Source organism: Poecile atricapillus, chromosome 6 (assembly GCF_030490865.1).
Source record: "Poecile atricapillus isolate bPoeAtr1 chromosome 6, bPoeAtr1.hap1, whole genome shotgun sequence".
Lineage (NCBI taxonomy): Eukaryota > Metazoa > Chordata > Aves > Passeriformes > Paridae > Poecile > Poecile atricapillus.
Window position 1 is genome coordinate 13,326,698 of NC_081254.1, and position 25,975 is coordinate 13,352,672.

General features: G+C 40.4%; 2 protein-coding genes across 2 annotated transcripts; both read left to right on the top strand.

Annotated features, from left to right (window-relative positions):
• Nucleotides 1-1,224: 1,224 nt before the first annotated feature.
• On the top strand, nucleotides 1,225-18,325 carry MAT1A (methionine adenosyltransferase 1A). The gene is made up of 9 exons (XM_058841841.1): nucleotides 1,225-1,556; nucleotides 8,234-8,311; nucleotides 8,784-8,906; nucleotides 10,535-10,647; nucleotides 12,264-12,407; nucleotides 13,100-13,318; nucleotides 16,281-16,463; nucleotides 16,970-17,103; nucleotides 17,563-18,325. Exons 1-9 carry the CDS (start codon nucleotides 1,463-1,465, stop codon nucleotides 17,663-17,665), a joined length of 1,191 nt encoding a protein of 396 aa, XP_058697824.1. The 5' UTR covers nucleotides 1,225-1,462; the 3' UTR covers nucleotides 17,666-18,325.
• Nucleotides 18,326-20,967: 2,642 nt separating this feature from the next.
• Nucleotides 20,968-25,148, top strand: LOC131580518 (uncharacterized). The gene is made up of 6 exons (XM_058841842.1): nucleotides 20,968-21,266; nucleotides 21,573-21,652; nucleotides 22,067-22,181; nucleotides 22,874-22,980; nucleotides 23,245-23,359; nucleotides 24,191-25,148. The coding sequence occupies exons 1-6, from the start codon at nucleotides 21,203-21,205 to the stop codon at nucleotides 24,376-24,378; spliced, it is 669 nt and encodes a 222-aa protein (XP_058697825.1). The 5' UTR covers nucleotides 20,968-21,202; the 3' UTR covers nucleotides 24,379-25,148.
• Nucleotides 25,149-25,975: the final 827 nt, after the last annotated feature.

Genomic DNA, 25,975 nt, shown 5'->3' on the forward strand with positions numbered 1-25,975 from the left:
ATGATAATTAGAGAGGAGCCAATGCTGCAGCAGATTACTGGTGAACATTCACAGGCATTGGTTATTGTTTTCAGGAATGTAGGCAGAAAGTGAAAAATCAAATGAATTCTTACATAAATATGTAGCAGTGCAGAAATTTGAATCCAAGGAACCATCTTGGGGATATAACAACAACAACAATAATAACAACAATAGCAATAACAATAACAATAATAATTATTATAATATTGGCTGTTTTGAAGTAAAATAAGTTTTTAAACTGAAGAGTGATAAAGAATTCCCTTTTTTTGTAGACTGGTGTTTTGGTCAGTAATTGATACTATAATGGTTTTTGTAAAGTAAATGAGGAAATTTACACCTATTCATAATGGTGCAGAAGTGGTGGGCACTTTGTGGATCTGTCCCACAGGTATGTTTATTTGTTTTTTATATACTCACTTAAAGGCACAAATACCCACTAAATGCCCTCTTCCTTCATTCCTGACATACCATCAGCATATTCCAGACATGAGTGATCTGACTAGAAGAAATTCTCTGCAGCAGAACTGATCACTGAATTCTGAGATCTGGCAGTTACTGTATTTCTAAAGGTTATGGAATATAATATGGGAATATGATATAAATATATAATTAAAATGGACCTGAATTAACAGAAGAAAGGACAGGGGAAAAGAAAGGCAAAAGCTGAAGGGTGAGGTCTGTGTAGCAGACTGTGAAGCAGCCGTGGTGCTAGATCTTATCAGATGTTTTGTCTCTCAAACCTGAGAAAATGAATGGAAATGAAAAAAAAAAAAAAAAACAATTCACGAGGGAATTCTAGTTTTCTAGAAATGAAAAAGTAAAAGGAAAATATGGTTATATGATGCCGAGCAAATTTCTTCTAGTCTTTCCTTATGCAAGACATGTGTTTACACATTTTGTATCTATCCCTGCAAAACCACAACACAGAGTTGGAAGTACACCATAGGTCCCAGAATCAGGGGAGAGCCAAAGAGAAAAGCAGCTGATCTGAACTGTCACTAGCACTCCTGCATTACTTCATGCTCAGCAGAGCTGCTAAGATAACCAGTCTTGCACAGGTTGGCTCCAGAGTGTTTCCAAGAACTGAGTTAATTAGTGAAGTATCCTGAAGTTAACTAACTCCCCTGCCCAGAAATGGGCTCTTCCATTTTCCTCACATGATTATCTGGGCACTTACACTTTTCCATATATAGGAGCAGCTCAGGACTGACAGCTCAGGCTAGGTAGGGATACAGACTTCAGGCACATGCATTCTCCTTGCATGCAGGCACGGATGCAAGCACATGCTGCTTTCACACACTGAAATTCGAGTTAGCCCAAGAGGTAGTAAGTGAAGACAGCCATAGTCCTGCTGATAAAGAGCCTTTTTAAACAGAAGGCACTAAAGGTAGAGCTCTTCAACCACCATTTATAATAATCCACCAGGAAAAGCATCACAGCCATGAATGGGCCAGTGGATGGTTTATGTGATTACACGCTTGATGATGAAGGGGCTTTCATGTTCACATCGGAGTCCGTGGGAGAAGGACATCCAGGTAAGAAGCCAGCTCTGGTAAAAGTCCAAAAAGTACAATATTTTCATTTGAGATGGTTTAAAAGCCTAAAGAGGAATTCACCTGGTGTTAATCTCACTGGAGAAGTTAAGTGTAACAGGCTGCTTTTCCTACTTTATTTCTACAGGACTTTGTCCAGACTGTAGAACTGCTATAACTAGAGTGCTTCCAACAGGAGTTTATGTGCTTTTGCAGGGTGTGGGTTCAGCTGAGGAAGGCAATGAGGTTTCTGGTTGCTGCTCCTTCCTTTTCGTCTAAATTTCTTTCAGTATTCCTGTGGAGACACTAGTGTATCTCTGACAGGCTCAAGTTTCACATATGGATAAGAATGCATTGCTTGCTTCTCAGGTTCCATATCATTATGGGCTCTGTGAAACTGTCCAGCACATATGAGTGCTCTAAGACTGTCACCCATGACAGGAATATCCCCAAGTAGCCTATCATAGAGCCTTTTTTTAGTGGTCCCAGCAGCTGTACGTGGCAAAGTCACCAATTTTCCCCCCGCCTCCCACCCCTTTCCATCATCTGATGCAATATATGGAATTGCTTAAGCAAAGAGTGGACAGTTATTTGCTAAACTTTATGTATGGTCAGCAGAGATTAGTTCAATTTTATTGAAAACAAATATTCATCCACCATAAACATACACCTTGTGTCAACAGCAACTGTTCCCTCAAGTGAGGCCGGGGGACAATGGGCTATTTGATGTCCTGAAAAGTGTATTTGTTTTAGGAGCCTATTTGGTGGCCTGTACTTTCTGCTGTAATAAGGCTTTTCAGGTCTGTATTCATGTTATGTGGGTAAATCATAAATGGGTGGGATGATTTTATAGCAGAGGATAAAAAGGTCAGCAATGAGAACTTTATGATTTGATACTCTTCTATATGAACTTATTACTACAGATCAAATCTGTGGCTGATGCAATTGAGTACATCTCCATCAATGTGAAGGCAATTACATCAGGTTAAACCAGTTTGGGTTCTTTCTGATGTAACACAGTCAGAAAATGACAGCCACGTTTTGTCCTTGGAACATATGTCCCATGTCAAATTTATACATAATTACATCCAGTGTCTGTAGTGCTATGTAGTTTCATGGGAAAAATAACATAATACAGTGTGGTAATTTTACATGGATGATGTTTTTTCCAAAGACAACTGGTCACAATTTATGCTACTCTAATCATTATTTTTTCATCATCTTGGGGCAATAACAGGGAAGTCTCAGAGCCGAGAGTTCAACTGAATCCCCAGATTTAGCTTTGTCCCTTGGTTTTCTTTCCTTTACCAGTCCTCTCTTTATTTTGTTTCTTGTTTAAGAATTTGGCCAATTTTTTAGTTCTTATTCACATTCCCTCCTTTATTTCCAAACCCTCGATTGGCCCTCAGTAGGCTTCTTGTAAGCCCCACCGATGTTATTCTCCTCCGGTGCTGAAATCCTAGGCAGGCCCTTGAGAAACACAGTTACCACCTGGATATCTTGCTGGGTCTCTGGCTACTATGAGATACAAAGTACCAACCTGGGAGGTTCATTTTAGAGTCAGAGGAAAGCTGAGATTTACCTGTGTGTTTTCAAGGCTGTGATGTTTACACTTTCTTAAACAGCCTAGATCTTCACACAGGGTCCTGGAAACCCTGATGCCTATGGCAAAGGGAAGATAGAGATTTTCCAGATCAAAGGAGGACAGGCTGGCAGTAAGTAACTCTGGGTTGTCCTGTAAATTCTTTTTTCCTGAGCATTAGCAATGGATCTCAATCATCTCACTGACAGCTCTGGCTCCTGACAGCAAGTTGATCACCCCTACATCCTGGCCAAGCCCCGCTTTTCCCCTCTGTGGTTTTGCACAAGAGGTGTAGACATGCCATTAGGATTTTATCACCCAGGAAAATCTTGGCTATTTCTTAAAATGAGGCACAGTGCCTGTGGCTTGAGTTGGGCTTCTGATGTTATCTGTAGCAATAGAATTTTATTGTGAGTTTTGGTTTCCTCTGTTTATACAAAATGGCTAATTTGTGTGTTCTTGATTATTTCTCTTCCGTATGTGAATTTTGCTAGAGGGTATTATGCGAAGTAAAGATCCTGAACCAGATCTTTGTCTGGTGGAAATTTGAATTGTTCTGATTATATTTAATGTCTGATTATATTTAATGGAGACCTTCTTAATGCACAAAGCAGGAGAAATTACATGCTTATTTATTTGAGTGTACAGAGAACTGCCTTGTGTCTGTACAATGCCCAGAGCTGGCTGTCACTGAGAAGTCCAGATTCCATAGAAGCAAGTAGCAGCTGTCAATAATTAACCTACAGGTATCACCTGTGCTCCCCAAAGACATTATAGAAGACTGTTTGTGCCATCTACTCACTCCAGATTCTTCAAAATCCCCTGGGTATAACATTTGGGAATTCCTTTCAGATCTTTAATCATTTAGTCATTTAGTGGTATAAATTCCAAACTCTCTGAAGACTTCCACATGACTTCTTCCTTTCAATATAATAATAATAAAAGCACAGACAGAAGGATGAAAAATACATTTTTTTTTTTTTTTTTGGTAGCTGTATTTTGTCACTGCTTCATTTCCCTTAGTCCAGTAGTGTCTGTCATGCTGCACAGGTTTCTTGGTGCTTTGAAAAACATCGTGTGTTTCTGTGAGACACAATGTTGTACAGATGTCAAACCACCAAAGAGTAATTTCTTCCCCTATCTGATGTGGCTTCAGGTGGAACTGGCTGCAAACTGACTGCCATCCAGTTTTCCAGAAAGTATCAAGAAATCTCTTTAAAAATATAAGACCAAACATCTTCCAAAAGCACCCTCATCTTTTCAACCATATTAAAAGCATATATTTATCTTGCAGATATTCACAGAAAAACCAAAAAATAATGAAGGAAAATCCCCCCAGAAAATGCAGATCTGTCCAGCATGTCTTATATCTGAGATTATATATATTTAATGATACACATGATGCTTCAGTAAACTGTGCAGTGAACAAGGAAAACAGATGTACAATGCATTTGAACACTGCTAATATTGCAGTAGCACTGCAGTTATCAACAAGCACTCCTCAAGGGTTCTTTAAAATAGGAAAAATGTACAGCACAATACAGGTATTTGAATAGTAGAATTTCTAGTGAAAATCTTTTGTTGGAAAACTGATTTTTTGATTAAATGCTTATGATAAGTACCTGCATTTCTTCCCTCTTTAGTTTTGTTTTTTACCAGAAAACTGAGAATTGCTCAGTTTGTCATATTTTGAATATAAAAATTTACATTCTAGTTTAATTTTTTTCTGTTGATAAAAATAACACATCATAAAAAATACTGAATTTAATGTTGATGATCTCAGGTTTTAAAGAAAACCAACCTTGCCATTTCACGTGTTCAATTTTTATTATATGTATTATTACACTATCAAAGCCAGAAGTGTACCTGTACCTCTTTGCTGTGTTTTGTGGGGCTTTTTTGAATAATTTTTTTCAGTTTTTAGTGATGTTCAAAGTTTTTTTCTCTGTGTGGTGGGTCTGTGGAATTGAATTCCTGTGAAAGTTCTGAGGACTTTTGTTAGGCTTTTACATACTCTAGACTCAGGTTAGAAACTTATGTCTAACTATCTGGAAAACTGTGAAGTTCCTTCTAATTATCACACATAACCTTTGTTGCTGAGCACTTCCTTTACTTCCTAGAATTACAACTGGGATTTTGAGTAGGGTTTATCATCAGCCTCCCTGCACTCATTTTCTGGTTAGCAAGAGCTGTTTCATGGCCAGTTGGCATCTCTGCCATAAAGCTGGGCCTGTGGGATGATTTGATTTCAGAAGAGTCATGGCTATCCACTACTTTCCTGCTCAGTCATTTTAGATACCTCTTTTGCAATATTCATTCTATTGGATAGTAATTCATGACATGAAGGTATGCATGAACTGAATTCTGACCTATTAAATGTTTTTTTAACATTATAGTGTCCCACCAGAGGTGTTCATTATGCTTTCCCTGTTTCTAAAAAAGAAGAGAAAATAAAAAATAAAAATAAAATGGACAAACTTAACCTCTCACACTTAGCAGATAATAAGAGAAATGGGCCAGTCGAGATGAGAAATTTAAATAACATAATGAAGGGTGCACAAAGCCTGCAAAGCATTGCTAAAAATAGAATGCCTGGTTTTATTTAACACCAGAGACCTTTACTAATAGGCATGCCTTTAATTTAATGCATTAATCAGCCAATCACCCAGCTGGATTTCTCTTTCCTGTCTTGATAGACATATCTGTATCTGGATTTGGATCTAGCTGCACTAGAACTGCTGGTTTTTGCATCAACAATCAGATATCATGTGTATTATCAAACTGATTTGCCTCAGACTATTTGAATGTAAAGGTGTGCTCCAAGTATGGTAGATTTAATTATACTAATCTATTATTTTAATTTATTAGGGTCTCACATAGATGTTAAAATTCAGAAGGGATCTCCAAAATATAATGTGATCTGACCTTCATACATAGGTAATAATATTTCATGCAAGAGTTCTTCAAACAAGATAGTAAATGACAGTTGAATTTCATTCATACCTTTTAAAAAGATACCAAATTTTCATGTAGGCATTTGAAAGAATTCTGCATGCCTCTAGATGAAGGGTTTCCATGGCTCTCACTCTTTTCATATTTTCCTTTTTGAATCTTTATCTGTGTCTTTTTAACTTTCATTTATCAGCTGTAGTTACATTATTTCCCATCAGAAAAAAACCCCAAAAACCAAACACCTTTTCTCTGAGCACAGTATTTTTAGGTTCTTAGGGACCAGGATGTCAATGCTTGTAGGGGTTTCCTCTGGTAGTCTGCCTTTCTTTCAGCCTTTCAGAATTAGATTGAGTTTGATTGATTTCATCCTGTAAAATAGACTTTTCTGATTCAGGGCATTCTTTTCATTCTGTCCTAAACCTTCCCACAGCTTCTTAGCACCCTTCTTGAGTATTTTGGCAAGAATGCAAATGATGCCCCTAAGTGTTCCATACAGGGAACTTAGACATGTGGGACAGTGGAATCTGATGCAGATGAGACATGCTTCATGTGGAGCAAGGACAGCAATGAAGGTTGTTGATCCAAACTCTGGGAGCTGAAAAAAAGACTCCTAAGCAGTCCCAGTCACTAGAGTTTGCTGCTGGGTATTGGTCCTGTACTAAGGAAGCCATTCTATCCCCAGTTGCTCTGTTGTCTCACCCAGCTAACAAAAAAATTGTATGTTGTTGTCAATATTTCTTGCTTTTATGCTTGAAAATGTGGATATATTTCCTTATAAGAATGAAAACTCTGAAGAGAGCAAGCAAAGATACATTTTAATCACTCCTGCCACCTTTGTACCCAGGTTTGCTAGACAAGGTCCAGTTGGACATTTAATTGAATTGCAAGAACAGTGTCTGATTCCTGTTTGGTAATAATTGTCCCAAATTTAGTAATCCATGTACAGTTCTTGCAAGGCTGAAAGTTCCAACTCAGCCTGCATTTGCTAATTGTCTTTTGTGTTCATTCTTTTTGTGTTGAAGTGGTGAGAGGGGAGTGAATATGTAAGATAAGAGCATCAGAATCACATTAGTAATCCAGTCCTTGATTTGTCCCTTTTGGCTAAATGTACACCTTCTTCATGAAAATAAGTGAGAATTTATTTTGACTTGAGCTTAAGTGTTTTAAAAGCTTCTAATGACAGACTCTTACAAAACATTGCTTTCCAACAGATTGTGTTGCACACAGCAAGGCAGGAGGTTAATTTATTTTGCCACATAGCTTGTTATGTCAAAATCTAAAAGCAATACTTGACCTTTTTTTTAAGAACAATAAAATTAAATTATATAAGAAAATGAACCATTTTCATGCAGAAGACATTGCTATGGGTGCTGCCCTTTTGTGTACATTAGATTAGCTAGATTATTTGATTAAGATTCAATGTGTTTTTTAAAGATTAGAAAAGAAAGAAAAAGATAAAATATTTTTATGACAAACCTGAGCTGAAGCCTTTGTATTTGGCATGTAACTAAAGGTTTACCTCAGGCAAACTTCAGTTGGTAACCCCTTCTTTGCTTCTGTGTGTGAATTCCCTGCGCTGCCTTAGGTGAATTGCTGGGATTATTAGGAGTTGACATTGCCAGATGGTAGGAAGCAGTGACAAAAACAACCCCAAAACCAGTCCTCCACTGAGCTGTGCATTGTCTCTATTAATCTAACCACTTTCTCAGGCTTTACCACCAGTGTTGGTCAGGTACTTTCTGTTGTAACTTTCTGTTGGGGCAATGGAAGTTGGTGGTGGAACATCACCCGTTCCATTAGAACACCACTGGTTTGCAGAGAAGGTGGTGCTACAGAAGGAGAAAGCTGCAAGTAAAACTTCTTAACCTCCCAGGTTATTCTGTGCATTACACACTTGTTTCACATTTAAGGGGAGAAAACTACAGATAAAGTTCTGGTTAGTTAGTTTACACCAGTAGGTAAATTCCCCGATGTGCCTACTGAGTTTGCTGGAAGGATGATTAATATATCTTTCTATTTAGCTACCTTAAATATGCCAGTAATACACAATAAAAGAATTCCTTTCTGAAATACCTGCTGAAAGTGATGCAGTCCATGTTTTGTATTGAGTGGTGTGGTTTTGAATCACAGCTTTGATGTCTTGCAGATAAAATCTGTGATCAAATCAGCGATGCTGTACTAGACGCCCATCTCAAACAGGACCCGAATGCCAAGGTTGCTTGTGGTAAGTTGTTTGCTGCTTTGCTTTAAGTTGTCACACAGTCACATTCTTTTTTAGGATGTTTGCAAAGACCTAGCTCATTTCACTCTCCAAAAAGACGTAAGAATTTCAGTTTTCCAGAGGAGAGATGAGAAGAAGCAGAAGACTAAAGCAGGCTGTAGAAGAGTAGAGCCATTGATTTTGTGTGTAGACTGAATTAAAGAAACAGGTCTGCATATCACTGAATCATGCTCAGTGTTTTGACTTTCCCATTTGTAAGTTGGACATATTAGTTTTTTCCTTGCTTTCAGACAGATGGTGAATATGAAAAGAATTTTTATAGATGGAGTTATAATGCTAAAAATATGGATAGAAAGGATTTAGATGGTATACATCCAATAGGTCTCTCAAAATCAGCATCATCACAAACACAGTTCTTTGTCTTAGTGGCTGGCTCATTCTGCTATTGTAATCCTGTTTTCATCTCTCTTTTCAGAGACAGTATGTAAGACAGGAATGGTGTTGCTCTGTGGAGAGATCACCTCTCGTGCTATTGTGGATTATCAGCGAGTTGTCCGAGATGCAATTAGACATATTGGCTATGACGATTCAGCTAAAGGTTGGTGGAAAAACTCATGAAATCATGGGAAAGCAAGCAATAGGCAGCTGCAAAACAGGTCTGTCACCACATCTATACAGGGGCTTTAGCAAGCCTGATACAAACTGAATGTGCTGAGTGAAAGCTACACTTTCTGGCTTTACCCCAGTAAGTAAAAACCTTTTATTAGTTAAAACTGAATTGGGAGTAGGCAGACTATACTTTGAACTGTGGTATTTGGCCACAATAGTTAACTGCAACTTGAACTACCACTCCTCCAAACTTGCAAGAACTTGACTCCTGGTTTTCATTTGGCAAGCTGATTGTTGCATCTTGGTGCAAAAGAGAGAGAAGAAATCTGGTTCATTTCATTGTACCCTTGTATTTTTGTATTGCAGTAGCATTTAGAATTCCCAGGTGTAAAGGTGGCTGTCACTGCTCTGTTAGCTCTGAATAGCTCCTTTTACACTGAGCAGTGTGTGGTCCAGCCCTAAGTTGTGAGGTATGCAAATGATAAAAAAGACAAAATGCTCTGCGCACCAGACACATTTCACTTTCTGATTTGCATGTATCTGTTTATATTATAGAAATATTCCAAGCATTCTGTTACAGTGAAGGGTGTCTTTTAAGAGTTTTTGGTTAACAAGTTGTAAGAGTTTTTGGTTAACAAGTTGTTTACTGCAGTCCTTTGACTGCAATCAAATTTGCAGGAAAATATTACAGCAGCTCAGCTACAGGTTGCCTCCACCATCACACAACAGCAGTGCTTTCAGAAAACACAGGCAAATCTAGGAGGTCATAAATCTCCTTATTATCTAAATTGCTGTCAATGATGAGGGGAGATTCAGTGACCCAGTAAAAAACAATTTCTAGAAGTAAAAATAAAGCCCTTTATGTACAGAAATACAATTTTCTTCTCTACATAGCCTACTGAAAAGAGGTTGAAGAGCATTCAAGTGGATCATGATCATATGGACGTGTATATATATTGTACTGGCTGAACATGAGTTTGGTCAGCAGCTGTCAGTAGCTACAGTTCTAGGAAAGGTTGGATTTGGAGAGAAGCAAGTTACTATTAATATACGTAGGAACAGGTGGGAAATTTTGCCACAATCTTCTGTAAGTCTTTCAATTTCTTTTTGAAAACTCTTAGTCTTGGAAAGTCATGTACATTCCCATTTCCAGATTTGTTGTGAGACCTGAATCTGGTGGTTTTCTGTTTGTGGTTCATGCAAAGTCCCATGAAAGATTTAGGTATGGACACTGCTTTATAAATAATGTGGCGGAGAGCAGAGTCTTCAGTTGCTGAAAAACTCAGTTTCTGGGAATTCATGTAGAGGATTTTATTTGTATTCATTTGGGAGAAGCTCATTATTTACCTTTTTGACTACTTCTACAGATTCATAATCTGAATTGGCTTTGCACAGGGATTAAAAATAGCCAGTAACAAGCAAGAAAGGCACCCCTATATATCCCACCCCATCCTAAAACAGGTTTCAAGTGTGGTATTGACAAGAATTTTACTAAAAAATAGCAGTTTGGTTTTGAGTTCTGAATGTGGTATCCTTCAGAATAAAAATTTTGTCCTCTAGTTCCATGTTAATTGTGACAGAAGAAGCTAATTCACTGCTATTCTTTTTTCTAAATAGGCTTTGACTACAAGACTTGCAACGTTTTAGTGGCACTGGAACAGCAGTCACCTGACATTGCCCAAGGTGTTCATCTACACAGGAATGAAGAGGATGTTGGTGCTGGAGATCAGGTAGACATAGCAGCACATCTAAAACACCAAAGCTGTTTTAATGGAAAAAGTTTACTCCATCTTAATGACCTATTTTTTATGTCAAAACCCATGCCAAAGTATTTCCATACTTCACTTTACCCCAGAATAAACCCCATAATTTTACTAAAGCTGTTGTACGTTCCTTGAGGGCAGATTTTTGTCTGGTGTTGTTTTAGAACTCCAGGCAAATCAGGAGAGCTCTGGCAGTTTGTAGTAGCTGAGGAGGTTCCCTTTAGAACTCAGCAAAGGTTTTTTGCTTATGTATTTCATGGTTTTGTTGTGTAGCTTTAGGTTCACCAGACCGTTCATCTTGCAGCCAGACTTGCCATGTAACATGGAATAAACGAAGAATCTTTTCACATTCAAAGAGCTGTTGAGATTTTGTGCAGCAGAAAACTGGGTGATGTTTCATCTGCTGTCAGCATTAGTACAGTAAATACCAGAGTACTTTTAGTTCTCACTTATTCCCAGAGGCAGCTCTTGTCGTAGGAGTTCCATGTAATTAAGGCTGTCCAAACTGTGTCTCTCTGAGCTAAAGAACACATGTAGACATTTGTGGTGTGTTCCCAAGAGAGAGATACTAACATAAAAACTGCATAATGTGACTGATGCCATATGAATGAATTTAACATTCACTAGTTATCATTAAAAGTAATATCTAGTTCATACCAGTGCTGTTGGGAACTGTAAGTGCAGGTATCAGAGTCCAGGAGCCAAGCAAATATTGTTGAAAAAATCCCTTGAGGACTAAATTAAAATGCTTTTCTTCTGTCATGGGGGCATCATAGTACATAAGATGAAAAGAGATTTGACTTCCTTTGACACTTTGATGGCCTCACTTTCCATTTGATCCAAGTACATTCCTGGTTTTTTTCCTTTTTTTCCTTTTTTTTTTTTTTTTTCCTCCTCAACATATGCTGGTTGAGGAGAAAGAAAATGCTGCTCTATTGAGCCAATGATAATCTGATACATGATTACAGGGAATATGAATGAATGATAAAATTAATTTTTTATCTAAGAGTATAAATATAAATATAATATATGACAGTAGAAGCTGTGACTCTAAGCATGTGGCATTGAAAAATCTGAGGCAGGTGCCTTAAACTGTTGAAGGGTTTGTCCTTCATGGAGTACTCACACCCCATGCCACTGAAATTTCAGATGTGAGCTGCAATAAGTGTGTCTGTATTCATACATAAAAGCCTCTGGAACATTTCCAGGCTACTGAAAACATCTTTCACATGACAGAATAGTCCTGAAATGTTTTCTCCAGCAGACTTTTTGATTTTTCTATTTTTTTTTTCCTGTGAAGGAACCTATTTGGTTTGTTCTCAGAAATGTATTCATTTTTGTCCAGGTTTCTAGCTCAACATGTCAGCCTTCAGGCTAGTGAAAAAATTCTAGGAGCATGGTCTGCTTCTCATTACACTGTAACATGTTGGAGCCTGATCCGAGTTTTGGCTTCTTGCACTGTGATGTAAAAGAGTAGAAAGCAAACCTGTGGATACTGCTGACTCTTTTCTTCAGATGAAATCTCATTGCCTTTGGTTGTGGTGCCTTTAACAGTGATTAAAGTATGTTCTCTCCTCCTGTAGGGTTTGATGTTTGGCTATGCAACAGATGAGACAGAAGAATGTATGCCTCTAACAATTATTCTTGCTCACAAACTGAACGCCAGGTTAGCTGAGCTGAGGCGCAGTGGAGAACTCCCTTGGCTGAGGCCCGACTCTAAGACACAGGTAAACACTGCAAGGCATTGTCCAGAAAGCTGGAAACCAACACCTTTTCCTTCCAGAAATACTGACTGTTTTTGAAGACAGCAGTTCATGTGTTTCAGCCTGTCAGGATAACCTGCAGGTAGGAGATAAAGCTTTTCCACTGCTTGTGACATTGTCTCCTTGACGGCTGGAAAATGGTTAACTTGTCTCAGAGCACTTCACACCTGCCAGTGGAGGGACATTTAACCCTTCCGAACTAAAGTGGCTTGTGCTTGATGGAAAAGTGACATCCAAAGAGTTTATTTGTATTTAGGGGTTCAGGCTGACATTTTCAAGATGCACTAAGAACATAAATTTCTGAGGCTTGAGATTTTTGAAGGAAATCCTACATGAAAGACACATTTTGGATGATTTCATAGAGAATCAAGCTGTCTTCATTGAGTTAAGGTTTTTCTGGGTTTTTTTAGCTTTTTTTTTGTTGGGCTTTTTTGTTTGTTTTTGTTTTTCTTTAGGATAGCAAAAATGCAGTGGGGAATTAAGTAAGCTTCATTTCTCATACCCTGGTATTGCTGTTAGCAGGGATCACTCTGATGTCAGCACTGACATTTTGCTACAGTGCTGCTTTCCGAATAGCCTATGTGACATTTGACCAATTCCTCCATCACACTGATAGCAGCTTTGCTGTTTGTCCCCGCTGTCCCTGTGTCCCTCAGGTGACGGTTCAGTACATCCAGAAGAACGGAGCGGTGATCCCGGTGCGTGTTCACACCATTGTGATCTCTGTGCAGCACGATGAGACCATTTCTCTGGAGAGCATGCGCAGGACCCTGAAGGAACGCGTGATCCAAGTCGTTGTCCCTGCAAAATACTTGGATGACAAAACTGTTTATCACCTTCAGCCTAGCGGACGTTTTGTTATTGGAGGGCCTCAGGTTTGTATTATTTTGGTGGTCTTATGAGCTTGCCTTTCACTGTATGTGTGGCTTCAATGCTCGGATTTTTGCATCTCTGTCCCAGGGTAAGGAGCAAGCTGCCCAGTGGAAGAATTTCCTGCAGCTGGATGTGGGAGAAGGGGCCAGAGTTTCACATTTCCCATGCCAGAGTAACCTTTGAGGGCCTGGTGATGCTGTTCATGTGTTGTCACCAGGCAGGCAATCCGCTCTTCCATTGCATGTAGAGAGTAGAGCTCAATTCTGGGTTTCCTCAAACCCTCTGGGGACCAGCACTGAGTGACACCAGCAGTCCTTTCTCACAGGAAGCACTTCTTGCAGAGAGATGGACAAGAGAAGATTTACTTTTTTAGAGTGACCCTGCTTTTCATATCTGAATGCTCTCACTGTTTGGCTTGACACCAGTGAGAGCCAAAGGTGCTCATCCCTCCTGAAAATCATCCCCAACAGGCTTCTTATGGTGAGAAAATAAATGCTTCTTTTACTTTTAGGCAATGCAGGAGATAGGCTTTATAATTTGATCTTGCACTCACAGAGGTCAGGCAGAACTTCTACCCTGTAGGATCAGCAGTTCTGAGGTTTAGTTTTTGAAAAAAAATTTACCATTATGAATGTTTAAGTCTTCAGATGGCTTCAGAACTATCACAACAAAATTTCAAAGCTCCTTCCTGAAATTAGGTTCAATTTTACAACAAATTCAAGCAGAGGGTGTTTCCTCTTTGTTTTTCAATTCATTCACTTACTGGAATTTTCTAGAATTACTTCTAAGCCACTCTGTCTTTTTTGCATTAGTGCCATGTAACAGGTAGGAAGACATTGAGATTTATCATTATAATTATTGATTCTACAAGAGATGTATTTTTCTGCAGTTGAATGGGTTTTATCACTGTAATTTTGTGTATCATTGACATCCTAGACTGTGCACAAAAGAGAGCCAAACTTGAGTGAATGCACCAAGGCAGCAATCATAGCTACAAAAAGAAGGCTACACATAGGAAAATTTTTATGTGTGCAGCAAACTACACCCATTAAAAGCGTAAATCTTTCAGATGTGTACTGAACTGTACATCCATTTAAAAATGCACTATAGTTACAAGTGATAAGCCAGCCAGGAATACCTCTGCTGCTCTTGTGCTGGAGCTCTGTTGCATATGTTTGCACATACAAACCAAGGCAAGTCACAGTGTTCGTTTACAGCTTTTTAAACCCGGGCTAAGTTTGCTCAGTATGGGTCAATCTGCCTATGTGTCCATGACCTTACAACTGCTATCATCACTTGTGCAATTTACAATGGTGTTGTGGCAACCAGAAAATAGCTATTTCTCCTCTTGACTTTGACAGCTTTAGCTTTCTGGTTATTTTTCAGAAGAGTGTTACTCAGTTTTATTTTTAACAATGCTAGCTACAGGAGGCTGTCTTACCTCCAAGGCAATTCATCTAAGGAAGATACATATATTTTACTTGGGGTTTTCATCTTATGTTTTTGGGTGTGGTGGGACCTTGAATTCTGGCTATGGCAAAATGAGTAGGTTTGCTGCTGTCATCATTTCCCTACCAGCAATACCTGCTGGTGTGATGAAGACAGACATTACAGCTCATCACAGTAATGCCTTCCTTCCACATGCTTTACAAGTGCATTTGTACTTGTTCAGCCCCTTTGGAACAAGATTTTTTGCCTTTCACATGTCCATTTGTTCTTCCATTCACTCAGTTCTGCAGCCAAGTCACAGTGGAACACGAGGTGTGCTCATTGCAACTGTCTGCACTACCAAAAATGAGGGTTTAAGACAAGCAGAAAAACCCAAGGACAAGATCCTTTAATACATGCTCAGCTATCTAAAAATCCAGATTTACATTTCAGTGCTTTCTTAGCAGAATGGAACAAACAGTGCCAAAGGTTTACTTCTGTGTATATGCACAGTCTTTCTAAGAAAAACTTTGACTCCCCAACTGTGTTTGCCATGCAAACATTGCAGCAGTTGGATTTTAGTGACATGATGTTCTGAGGCAAAGAATTTCAAATCTGCCTGCACAGGTGGCAGCGGAATTTAAAATTTGAACATGTTTTCTTTCACACCAGAAAGCTTAAGGATTTAGTAACTTGCAGGGGTCAGATAATTAGTCCAGTGCTGATCAGCTAACCCAGAGCAAATGAAAATATGAGGTACTTGTGAGGAGCAATCAGGATAGCTGTAGGCAACTGGAATATTATCTGTACATCCTTATTAAATATTTTAGAATTTTTATCTATTAGTATCTGCTCTTAGAAAGAACTAACCCTTTCCCAATTACCTATGACTGCCTAGTACTCCATGCCTGTTGTGTACAGTTCAAATTAGACTATAAATATTTTGGGGTTGGAAATGCAGTTTTTGGTACAGTCTATATGACAGTCTCTGATACTGCACTGGAAGTGCTGGGTGCCAATGTCCATGTAACCATCTATAAGGTATCACTGACATACCTTTGACTGTAAATAAAAAAAGAATCTACTATTTAATATTCACACAATTTGTGATTTTGACTAAAAGGTACAAAAACCTGGATTTTTTTTTTTTTTCATACTTTAAACAGTGTGAAATCTCTCAACAGTTCCTTTACGGCACACAGCATTTTAGCAATATTCTCTAATGGTTTGGATACTTAGTAGGTAATTTCTAAACCAAAGTTTCCATATTTACAATTAAAAAAGGCAGTGCACACTGTAGCTATCTGGTTTGCTTGATTAACCAAATAAATTTGTGAGTGGCTTGTCTTAAGGATCTGGCTTTAAAGAACAATTACAGCCACTGCTGCACCTTGGTGAGAGAAGTTCATTCCTTCAGCTACCCCCCAGCAATGCCTGTGTGGTGAACTTACCCCTTGCAGCAGCGTTCTGAAGGAATGCCCAGCGCTGTTTGGGACTGAATGGATGTGTAATGGACAACTTGTGTCTCTGGTTCAGGGTGATGCTGGTGTCACCGGGAGGAAGATCATCGTGGACACCTACGGCGGCTGGGGAGCGCACGGCGGCGGGGCCTTCTCTGGCAAGGACTACACCAAGGTGGACAGGTCGGCCGCCTACGCGGCCCGCTGGGTGGCCAAGTCTCTGGTGAAAGCTGGGCTCTGTCGCCGTGTTCTGGTTCAGGTATGGTTTGCCAAGGATGATGCTTTTCCCAAAAGAATTTTCCCTTTCTAGATTTTCTTTGAATGCCCATCGAAGGAGCCGCTGTAGTCGAAGTGGTCTTGGTGATGGATTTTTGAAGGAAGACTTGATGTGCTTGGTTCAAGCCCACTGTAATGTCACTAATAGCCAGTTGGCTTCTTGAAATGGAACTTTTCATTTAGCTTTTTGGCTATTTTACTGGCTATTTTTCCAGATATTTGTTGAGCCCCTGACCCTCTGACACTCATTGTCATTGAAATGAGCATGGAGTGACTGGATAATGGAGGAGAAAATAATCCAGAGGCCTCAGCATTTTCAAAGTTTTCTCTTCTTTTTGTCTACACATACAGATTGCACAAATACAAGAAGTGAAGGAGAGGCTTTAGTCTTCACAAGATGATTCATTAATTAATGCTTTCTTCTGCTGCCCACTGTTGCCCCAAGGTGCTGTGTTTATTGGCTGACTTAGGTGCCTTTTTTTCCCACAGGTTTCTTATGCCATTGGGGTTGCTCATCCGCTGTCTATTTCACTGTTCACTTACGGAACTTCCCAAAAAACAGAGAAAGAGCTGCTGGACATTGTGCACAAAAACTTTGATCTTCGGCCTGGAGTCATTGTCAGGTAAAGAAACACACAGAAAGGAAAATATCCCACTAGTCACATCCAGGAAATGATTTCTTGCGAAATCTTCAGCTGTTACTGAAAGTTGGGCCCTCTTTAGTATATGGGACTCAAATAAAACAGCTTCTGCATTCCAAGAACTTTAAGTTACTTTTCCCCAGTAAAAAGGTATATTTTGGTTTACCAAGGGAATTTAAAGTTATTTAATCTTTTCCATTTCAATTAATAATTCTTAATAATTAGGCCTTTTCCTATAGCCCTAAATACATTAAAGGCATTTAAGTAGTGTTGTCATTATAATTGTCTCCATTGAACGTGTTCATTGGTATGCTTGCATCCCCTGGAGTATGCTTGCTTGTCTAAGGGGGTGGGATGGATATCTACATCAGGATTTTAATAGGAGTTATCATAAAGTATCTTATTATGAAAATTTTTTCCTTCTTTTTATTACACACACAGGGATCTGGATCTGAAAAAGCCCATTTACCAGAAGACTGCATGTTATGGTCACTTTGGAAGACAGGAATTCTCATGGGAAGTACCTAAAAAACTTGTGTTTTGACATTAGTGACATGTCACCTTTTAAAAACAGAAAGGAAGACTGCTTATGATGAGGATGCTTCTGAAAATCAAATTTGTCAGCTTTATATTCAACATAAGGAATTTTACATTTTAAATGGAAAGAAAGAAAAGGTTATTTTCCTGGAAATTGATTTTTTTTAACCTTCAGTGTCTTTCATTATCTAAGATATAATGGACAGAGTCTGTTTTTTTAATCAGCATAAGACAACAAAATACAGTTTACTTTTAACTGCTGCTCTGTTGGTTCTTTGGATAAAGACAAAGTGTGACTCAGGTATTCAACCCAAAAGCTGAACCTCAAACCTTTGATGGGCAAAGGTGAAGATGACTTTCCCAACTCTGACTAAGGATCAGCAGATCTGTTGCTTCTAATTAGACAATGGGAAATTCTGGGGTCCAATTTCCTTACTGGAGTTAGCAATGCATACGGCTGGGGGCTGCTTTGATGGGAGAAGGCTGAATATCACCTAACAGTATCTTGGCCTCTTTTATAAAAGATGTTAACATACATGTAGTATTTAAATCATCTTCAGTGCATATGTGCTGTTACTGTCGTGTTTCAATTACCTGTGTGTTTGAAACATAAGTGCTCTCCTATGAAGCAACAATCATAGAATAAAAAGCTTTTTCCTACCATGTATGTAAAGGTGTATCATTTTCTATGTTTATTTTTTTAATGCTGCTGTAAAATGGTCCATCTCAGCTCAGCTGCTTCTACTCTTGTAGGAATTTAGTTTACCAACATAATTGAATTTGATTAGATTTTGAAATTGTAATATGAATTTCCCTGCTAATATGCATATGATCACTCTTGAGTCCTTGTGATTAGTGGAAATTCAGTGAAAAAGTATTAGATTTTTATTTGTAACTCTTAGGTTTGTGTTATAGGGTATTTTTTCCTAATGTTTGCTCCCAAGCATCAGGTTTATTGCATGCCTTTCTATGTTGGATATAAGTTGGGAATAAAATATGGCTGAGAAAAAATAACTTCAAAACTTCAGCAAACACACATAGCGTGAGGTTGCGTTTGGACCAGTGCCCCACTGGAGAGCTGGTCCCGGCTCAGGGGAGGGGAGTGTGCCCAGCCCTGGGGCAGGGTGCCGGCACTCGGGTACCCGGGATGCTCCCGGTGTCTGCCCGGGGCTGCTCCCGGTGTCTGCCCGAGCTGCTCCCGGTGTCTGCCCGAGCTGCTCCCGGTGTCTGCCCGAGCTGCTCCCGGTGTCTGCCCGGGGCTGCTCCCGGTGTCTGCCAGAGCTGCTCCGGTGTCTGCCCGGGGATGCTCCCGGTGTCTGCCAGAGCTGCTCCGGTGTCTGCTCGGGGCTGCTCCCGGTGTCTGCCAGAGCTGCTCCCGGTGTCTGCCCGAGCTGCTCCCGGTGTCTGCCCGGGGCTGCTCCGGTGTCTGCCAGGCCCCTGTGATCTATTGCCCATGTTCTCTATTGCCCATGTGCTCTATTGCCCATGTGCTCTATTGTCCCCGACAGTGGCAAACTACTCTTCGCAAATGCCCGTGAGTTAGGCACAGGTTTGTTTAAACTGGGAGGGCGTGAGACCGCGTTTATCTTCTGTGGTCAGTTTTGTTTGCCAGTAGGAAACAACTTAAAAAATGCGAGGGTTGCCTGTGTATGGCCCCAAGAAGGACTTAATGCTTTTAGCCGGCATTCTGATAAATCTGCGCTGGAGAAGTGCTGCCACCCCGTGTTTATCTCCTAAATAAATGTCTTCATACACTGCCTCCTGAACAGATGTGGCGGTGGAAAGAAAGTGACTGTGATGAACATTAAAGAAAAAGCTGCCATTCATTCCTTTCAAGAATGTCATAAACACAATTTCTATCTAGTCAAGCCAGAGGTCTCTCCACTTTTATTAATTATGCTAATGCGCTCTGTGTTCTGTGCAAGTTGAGATAAACAGGTTTATGTGTAGCTTCTGATCTCCCAAGGACTTACCACATTAATCAGTGGGCCTTGTTGGGTACCCACCTGGGTACATTTTGGCAGGAAAATATCTTAAAGACCACCTGCATCTTAAAGAATGAGTTGGCAAAGATTTCCCAGGGGCTGTTTTCCTAGCTGCATATTGCAGATCTTCCAAGGAATACAGAATATGTGTGTGTCAGCCTCAGAAATGTGAGCTGTTTGGAGCCTATTGGTCTGGACCTTTGTTATCAAAGACTTGTGCTGCTAATGGTCTTTTACCTGCCAGTAATGTATACAAAAGCATTTGGCTAATAATAAGGAGGTCACTATTCATGCTGACACAGAACTGTTTCGTGGAAGTGTTACAGTCCTACACATACCTGCTTATCAAGATGACCCGGAGATAGCACAAGAAGACATTTCTTTGTCAATGCCCTAGGTGCCTTCCTTTTAGCTTAGGTTCTTCAGGAGCTCCAGCTCATAATGTAGTGCACTACAACCAGCAGAAGCAAGTGAATAAAAAATTAATAAAAATAAAATAATAATAAAAATTAATAATTAATGAAAAATAAATAAATAAATAAATAAATGTGTTTCATAACGTTACATGGAAGCAGAAAGTCCATGTCTCAACAAAAAAAAAAACACCTGCAGACAAAAGGAACAGAAAAGTTCTGCTGGAGTGGTGAGTGTCCAGTGGTGCTGGAGTGACAATAACAACCATTAAAAGGTTTGTTGGAGAAGAGGGGGGTGTGTGTGCCCACCTGGCTGTCAGGCAGGTGAGGCTGGCCCGAGGCTTCACAGTATGTGGAGATGTGTGACAGGTTATCAGGTGTGACTCCCAACCCTGCATTTCACACATGGGTCAGGCACACCCCTAGGACAATTGGACTAATCTGCTAGTAAATTTGTAGGCTAGAAAAGGTTAAAATTTTGTGGCAATTTTGCCACCTATTCAGCTCTTCCCGTAAATGGATTTAAGCTCATGAGGTTCATAGCCCTATAAAAAAAAAAAAAAAAAAAAGAAAATAAAAAGGAAGAAAAGTAATTAGCAAAACTCTGGATGCTACAGGATACATACCATATTCCCTTGGTTCAAATCAGTCATCATTTGATGTTCTGAGCTTTCTCTTGGAGCATGATGTACAAGTTAAGGCATTATTATGTCTTCTTTATGAAAGTATATTTGTGTGTGTGTGAGAGAGAGAGAGAAACAAACACAGAGAGATGGCAGGGTAGAGAGAGAGCCAGATCATGCAAGAATGTGCATACACTAAACATGTTTACAGAAAACCAGTTAATTTGAATATTTCCTGGTAGCTGGTCCTAGTCCTGGCAGCAGCAGAGCCAGTCTGCCTCGATGCCCCGACGAGAACATGCCCTTGCCCTGCCCCAGACTGTTCTGGCAAGCTCTCCCTGGGCTCCCCAGCAAGTGGGGCAATGTGTGCCTCCCCTAATCCTGATCCCAGCGCTGCCCTGGAGGGAGGCACACATAAACAACCAGCGACACGCAGGCACACGGCTCTGTGCCTGACTCCAGGGCTTTTGCTCTTAGGAACCACAAGCAACAAGTAATTACCCGTGGTCTCCTGCAGAGAGAAATGTTCAGCTCCTGCCTCCCCTGGAAAACACTGTTTGTTCTAAGTTTAGCAGTTCTTCTTGCAGGTAAGATATTTTTGAATATGACTAACGATTATTTACATAGGGCTGTCTTAAAGAAATGAAGGGCATGCATGGGAGCCCAACCCCAAACAGGTGCTCACATTGCTGTTTCCAACAGACCAGTGTTTGTACAGATTATTCTCATTTGGGCCCGGATCCCCTCAGGTATACAAGCTGGTACTAGCGCTGTGGGATAGGAGAGAGGCAGGATAGAAGGACAGTTCCTCTGGACAAGCGGTATTTGGGGTTTGTTCATGTGTCAGGAGGGACTGTGACCTAGCTAAGTACCTGCTTCTGCTTGTCTTTTAGGTTTTACTGAAATGGGAGCTTTTGCCAGTCTAAGTGAATGCAAAAGTGCAACCATAGATGATGTGAATGGGAGTCTCCAGGTAAGAGGCTGGCTGACCCAGGGTCTGCTCTGCACCCACCTCCTGTGCTGCTGGGCTCCTGCCGTGTGTGCCTGTGCTGGCTGGACGAGCACAGCTCGTGTGTTGCTTTGGCAATGTACAGAGTGCATGCTGGGGAGGGGAGCCCCATGCAAGAGCAGAAAAACATTAGTGTCATCTGACTTACCACAGCTTTGGTCCTGCTACTGCTCATCCAAAAAGTGGATATATTTTCCAGTTTTTCCCTGCTACAGATACATGAAGTGGCTTGAACATAAGCAGTATAGCAAGATAAGTAGCAATAGCTACCTAGAAATACATGAGTCTCTTGTTTACCTGTGTTCACAGACAGGTTAATTCTAAGGCTCCAAAGTCTTTCCTTTTCAGCTTAGACTTTTTCCTCCCCTAACTCCACAGAAATATTCAAAATGCTTGCCTGAAATGATTGCCAAGGGTGAAAAAGCTTCAATCAATTTCCTGGCATGGACACTGCAAGAAACACTTGATCTGCTGCGCCCTGTTCAAGAGCAGTGTGAGGCCCCTCCTGAACCAACGCTCCCCTTTGCTGGGCTTTGAACAAAGAGGCGGTGGAGAAGCACAAAGGAAATTTTTTCTTCTACAGAATGAACCAAGTTTATTGCTGCCTTTATTTAGGGGAGGAGGGGCATAATCTAAGAGACCTCTCAGCAACAGGGAGTGCTGGGACTGGGGAGGCAGTGCAGCACAAACAGGGGGGTTCTGCTGTCCCTGCAGCCCAGGCACTGGGGCTGAGCAGCTGCACAGTCACAGGGCCAGCAGGGCCTGTCTGCCCTCCAGCCTGAGCCTCTGTGCTGTCTTGGAGCTGGCATGACAGTCATATTTCTCCAAAAAATATTTGGATAGTTTTGGCCACAGCAGCACTGAATGTCAGTGCTGTGAATGCAAATGCCACAGTGAGCTGCCTCTGAAATCTAACTGGGGCTGACTGACCCTGTTGTCACAGTGACAAGTGAGGGGAGAATTCTGTGGGTGTGGCAAAAAAAGAAAAAAAAAAAAAAAGAAAAAAAAAAGAAAAAGGTGGGGGTACAAAAATATTTAAACAAGCAAAAATACTTGCTTTGATGATGCCAGCTAGTGGAGACAGGCCAATGAATGCGCTTGAGAATGGGAGGCTTTTATACTCACTTTCACACTGATATATTGTTTTCTTACTCTCTTTCTTTTATCTTTTTATCCACCCAAAAGTTTGCAAGCAGCTACCTCCGTGCCCACGCCCAGTGGCCCCAAAGAACGGGGGGCTGGTGTGTGTGACCATTGACAGCACTCAGTACTGCAAACCCATGTGCAACAAGGTACCATTCCTGCCTTACCCTGCATTGCTGCATCTATTCCTTCTTTTACAAGTGCTGATTTGGTAAAGCCTAATTTTGCTTGCTATACCTTTTTTATATCCCTCAGGGCTGGGAGAGGTTGCAGTGTTATATATATATATATATATATATATATATATATATACATATAAAATGCATTTACCTGCCCTGACTGTTTCTTCCCCGTACAGTTACCATGACCCAAGGCAGGGTTTGTTTATTTTCTCCCCACTGTTGTTTCCCAAGGGTTATGACTTTGAGTTCCTCAGAAGCAGCAGGCTGTATGAAGCGTGTGGCAATGCCACTGGGTTTTCCTGGACCACGCAGCTTGTCGGGGGAAAGGCACTGGCTGTTTGCAACCGTGAGTGCTTCTCAGATATTCTGCTCATGCGGACACGAGGCTCCCTCTCCTTTGTTCAAAAAAATAAGAGGAAAGAAAAGTTTCTGGTTTTGTTACAACCTTGTTATGTGTGACATTGGGAGAGCCAGTGCTGAGCTGGCAAACTGATGGGTAAGGACACACGTTAGCTTTAATACTCTGATGAAGGCGTTGTTTCATCTTGGGGTACCAGATACAACATTTATGCAGATGTCTGTGGGAAGATGGACCTGTTTTATACAAAATCCAGTAAATTGGTACCACCCTAACACAAACCCCATGTTGCATAAGGGTGTGTGACCCACTGGACAGACAGCAATAGGACATAAAACTGTTTATCTTTCAACAATACTTGAAGAATCTTAACAAAATTGGCCAACACCTGTATGCACACACAATAAAGCCCAGCAGCTGGGCCCCAGCCAGCAATGCTGCCATCTTCGTGGCAGCCCAAAGACTGCTCCCTTTGTATCCATTCCTCAATCTGTGACCCAAAGCAGGCTCTATGACTCTGTTGTTATTGCCTTAATTTAAAAATATATGTACGTGTAGATACACAAATGGGACATCCTACCTCTCCTGTGCTTAATGGAAAATATTTTCCTGTTGATACTACCTAGTTGCTAGTTGTTTTCCAAGGCTTACTAAAAGCAAGCAATCATCTAGGCACTGTTATTCCAAGTTGGAGACTTCAGTCTAGAAAATGAGAATGCTGGCACATGTTTAAAGACCAGGACAAAGCTAAGCTAATTCAGCTGCCTATTTATTTATTTATTTGTTTGTTTGTTTTTTGCTATCTTTGATCTTTTCCAGCCTCTGAAGTGGCCATCAGTGGAGCTAAATCTGCCTATTTCCCCGGCAACAGCACCTGTGTGCACACGCTTGCCTTCCCTGAGAGCCAGGGAGAGCAGCTGGACATCTTCCTCAAGGAGCTCTCTGAGCAGGGCATGGACGGCTCCAGCCGGGACCAGGGGGCTGATTGTATCATCTGTGGTTACTAGCACACCAAGCAGCCTGGGCACAGCCCAGCCTCTGGCTGCACTTGGACAGCAGAAGCAGAGCAGTGAAATCACGGCTAACACATGTAAACACACTGCTTTTGTTTAGTTAAAGGGCTGGAGATCATAGTCATGACCTCAGCTTTGGGGTACAGGTATATAGGTTAAATCTAATCCCACAGCTCATGGCAGAAGAGTTTCAAAGAAAGAAGACCACTTTTATGGCTTAAATTTATCTAGCTGGAATTAAATAAGAACTACTGTTTTGTTTTTTTTAATGGATGCCTTCTAATTGGCTTGAATTCTTCAGGATCTCTGAAGACAGTGATAACACTGATTGTTATCAAAATTTGTCCTGTGTCAGAGGTCATCTTTACTGAGAAAGGACCACACTTTTACTCACTTACAGTTGCCAGTTAATCACTATTATTGCTTTGATGATCATTAAAGCTGTGTAAGGGACAGCAGTTCCTGGCTGTAGGGGTATAATATTTTAGCCCCTTGCTTGCTTGGCTGGGGCTTAGAACAGCAGCAGAAAACCTGCCCATTTGTCCTGGCACTAAGTGAAGGTGAAGATCAAAGGCAACTCAGCACTGGTGATCCAGCTTATCTGTGGAGCTGTAGCTACTAAACAACATGCATGTGAATTATTATGAAATATAAACAAGAAACTTAGTTACTGCTTGATTGGTTTTCAGTGCAATCTGTGCTTGGGGTAATATTTTAATTTTCTTCTGTTGAGCAAACAGTAAAGCTGTAGATCTGAACACAGACAGCTCATCTGTTTGTGTTTCCTTTCTCTTTTTCACCTTTTCCCTATTTCTGTCACTACCAGTTTTGTGGTACATGATGTAAGATTGACCCTTACCTCGTTAATCAGATAAATGATTCAAGTATATATATTTACATACTTATATGCCAGGCTCAGAATCGAGTCATTACAAGCAGAAAACCCTATAAATAACCCTAGCTGCTTTAGGGCCCAGAAGCAGACAGTCGTATGACAATGAGTGGAGCAGACAATTACACTGGAAAGGGATAAGGTGGCTGCTTTGGCTGCTTATAAATCATGTGGCAGTAATTTAAGTCATTGTGCTGGAGACAAAAGTGCTGTAGTCTTAATGAAAAATGATGAGTTCTGAATCATTGCGTTTTTTGGGGTTTTAAAAAAAAAATATTTCTGGCAAACAAATGATCTCTATCAAAAGAAATTATAATGTTTTGAAGTCTTTCCAGCCAAATCATTATAAACCGATGCTCAGATAAAATATCTGGAGTACTTTGCAGCGTAATTTTTCTACTGGTGCTAAACCCTACTTTTTCTCTCAATTTTGTTAATCTATTCTAGTGACTTTCCAAAGAAAACAACAAGAGAAAAGTCACTCATATTTTATTTCATGAGGAAATCAAGCCTGTAAACTAACAGAAACTTTTTAATTTGTGGGTCAGAAATCATCATAGTTGAGTTTCACGCAGTGAAGTGGAAGAATTAGGCTGGAAAGCTTTAATTATAATCCGTCATGAACCTGATATTAAGCTGGAGATTGGGTTGCTGCTGGGATGTTTTTCAAAAACTGTTGCAGAGAAGTTTTGTTCTATT

Coding starts and splice junctions, on each gene's coding strand:
- MAT1A (XM_058841841.1), top strand. CDS start 1,463: ATGAATGGGCCAGTGGATGGTTTATGTGATTACACGCTTGATGATGAA. Junction 10,648..12,263: donor ATGTTGGTGCTGGAGATCAG/GTAGACATAGCA, acceptor CTCCTCCTGTAG/GGTTTGATGTTTGGCTATGC. Junction 13,319..16,280: donor TTGTTATTGGAGGGCCTCAG/GTTTGTATTATT, acceptor TCTCTGGTTCAG/GGTGATGCTGGTGTCACCGG.
- LOC131580518 (XM_058841842.1), top strand. CDS start 21,203: ATGTTCAGCTCCTGCCTCCCCTGGAAAACACTGTTTGTTCTAAGTTTA. Junction 21,653..22,066: donor ATGTGAATGGGAGTCTCCAG/GTAAGAGGCTGG, acceptor CTAACTCCACAG/AAATATTCAAAATGCTTGCC. Junction 22,182..22,873: donor GCGCCCTGTTCAAGAGCAGT/GTGAGGCCCCTC, acceptor TCCACCCAAAAG/TTTGCAAGCAGCTACCTCCG.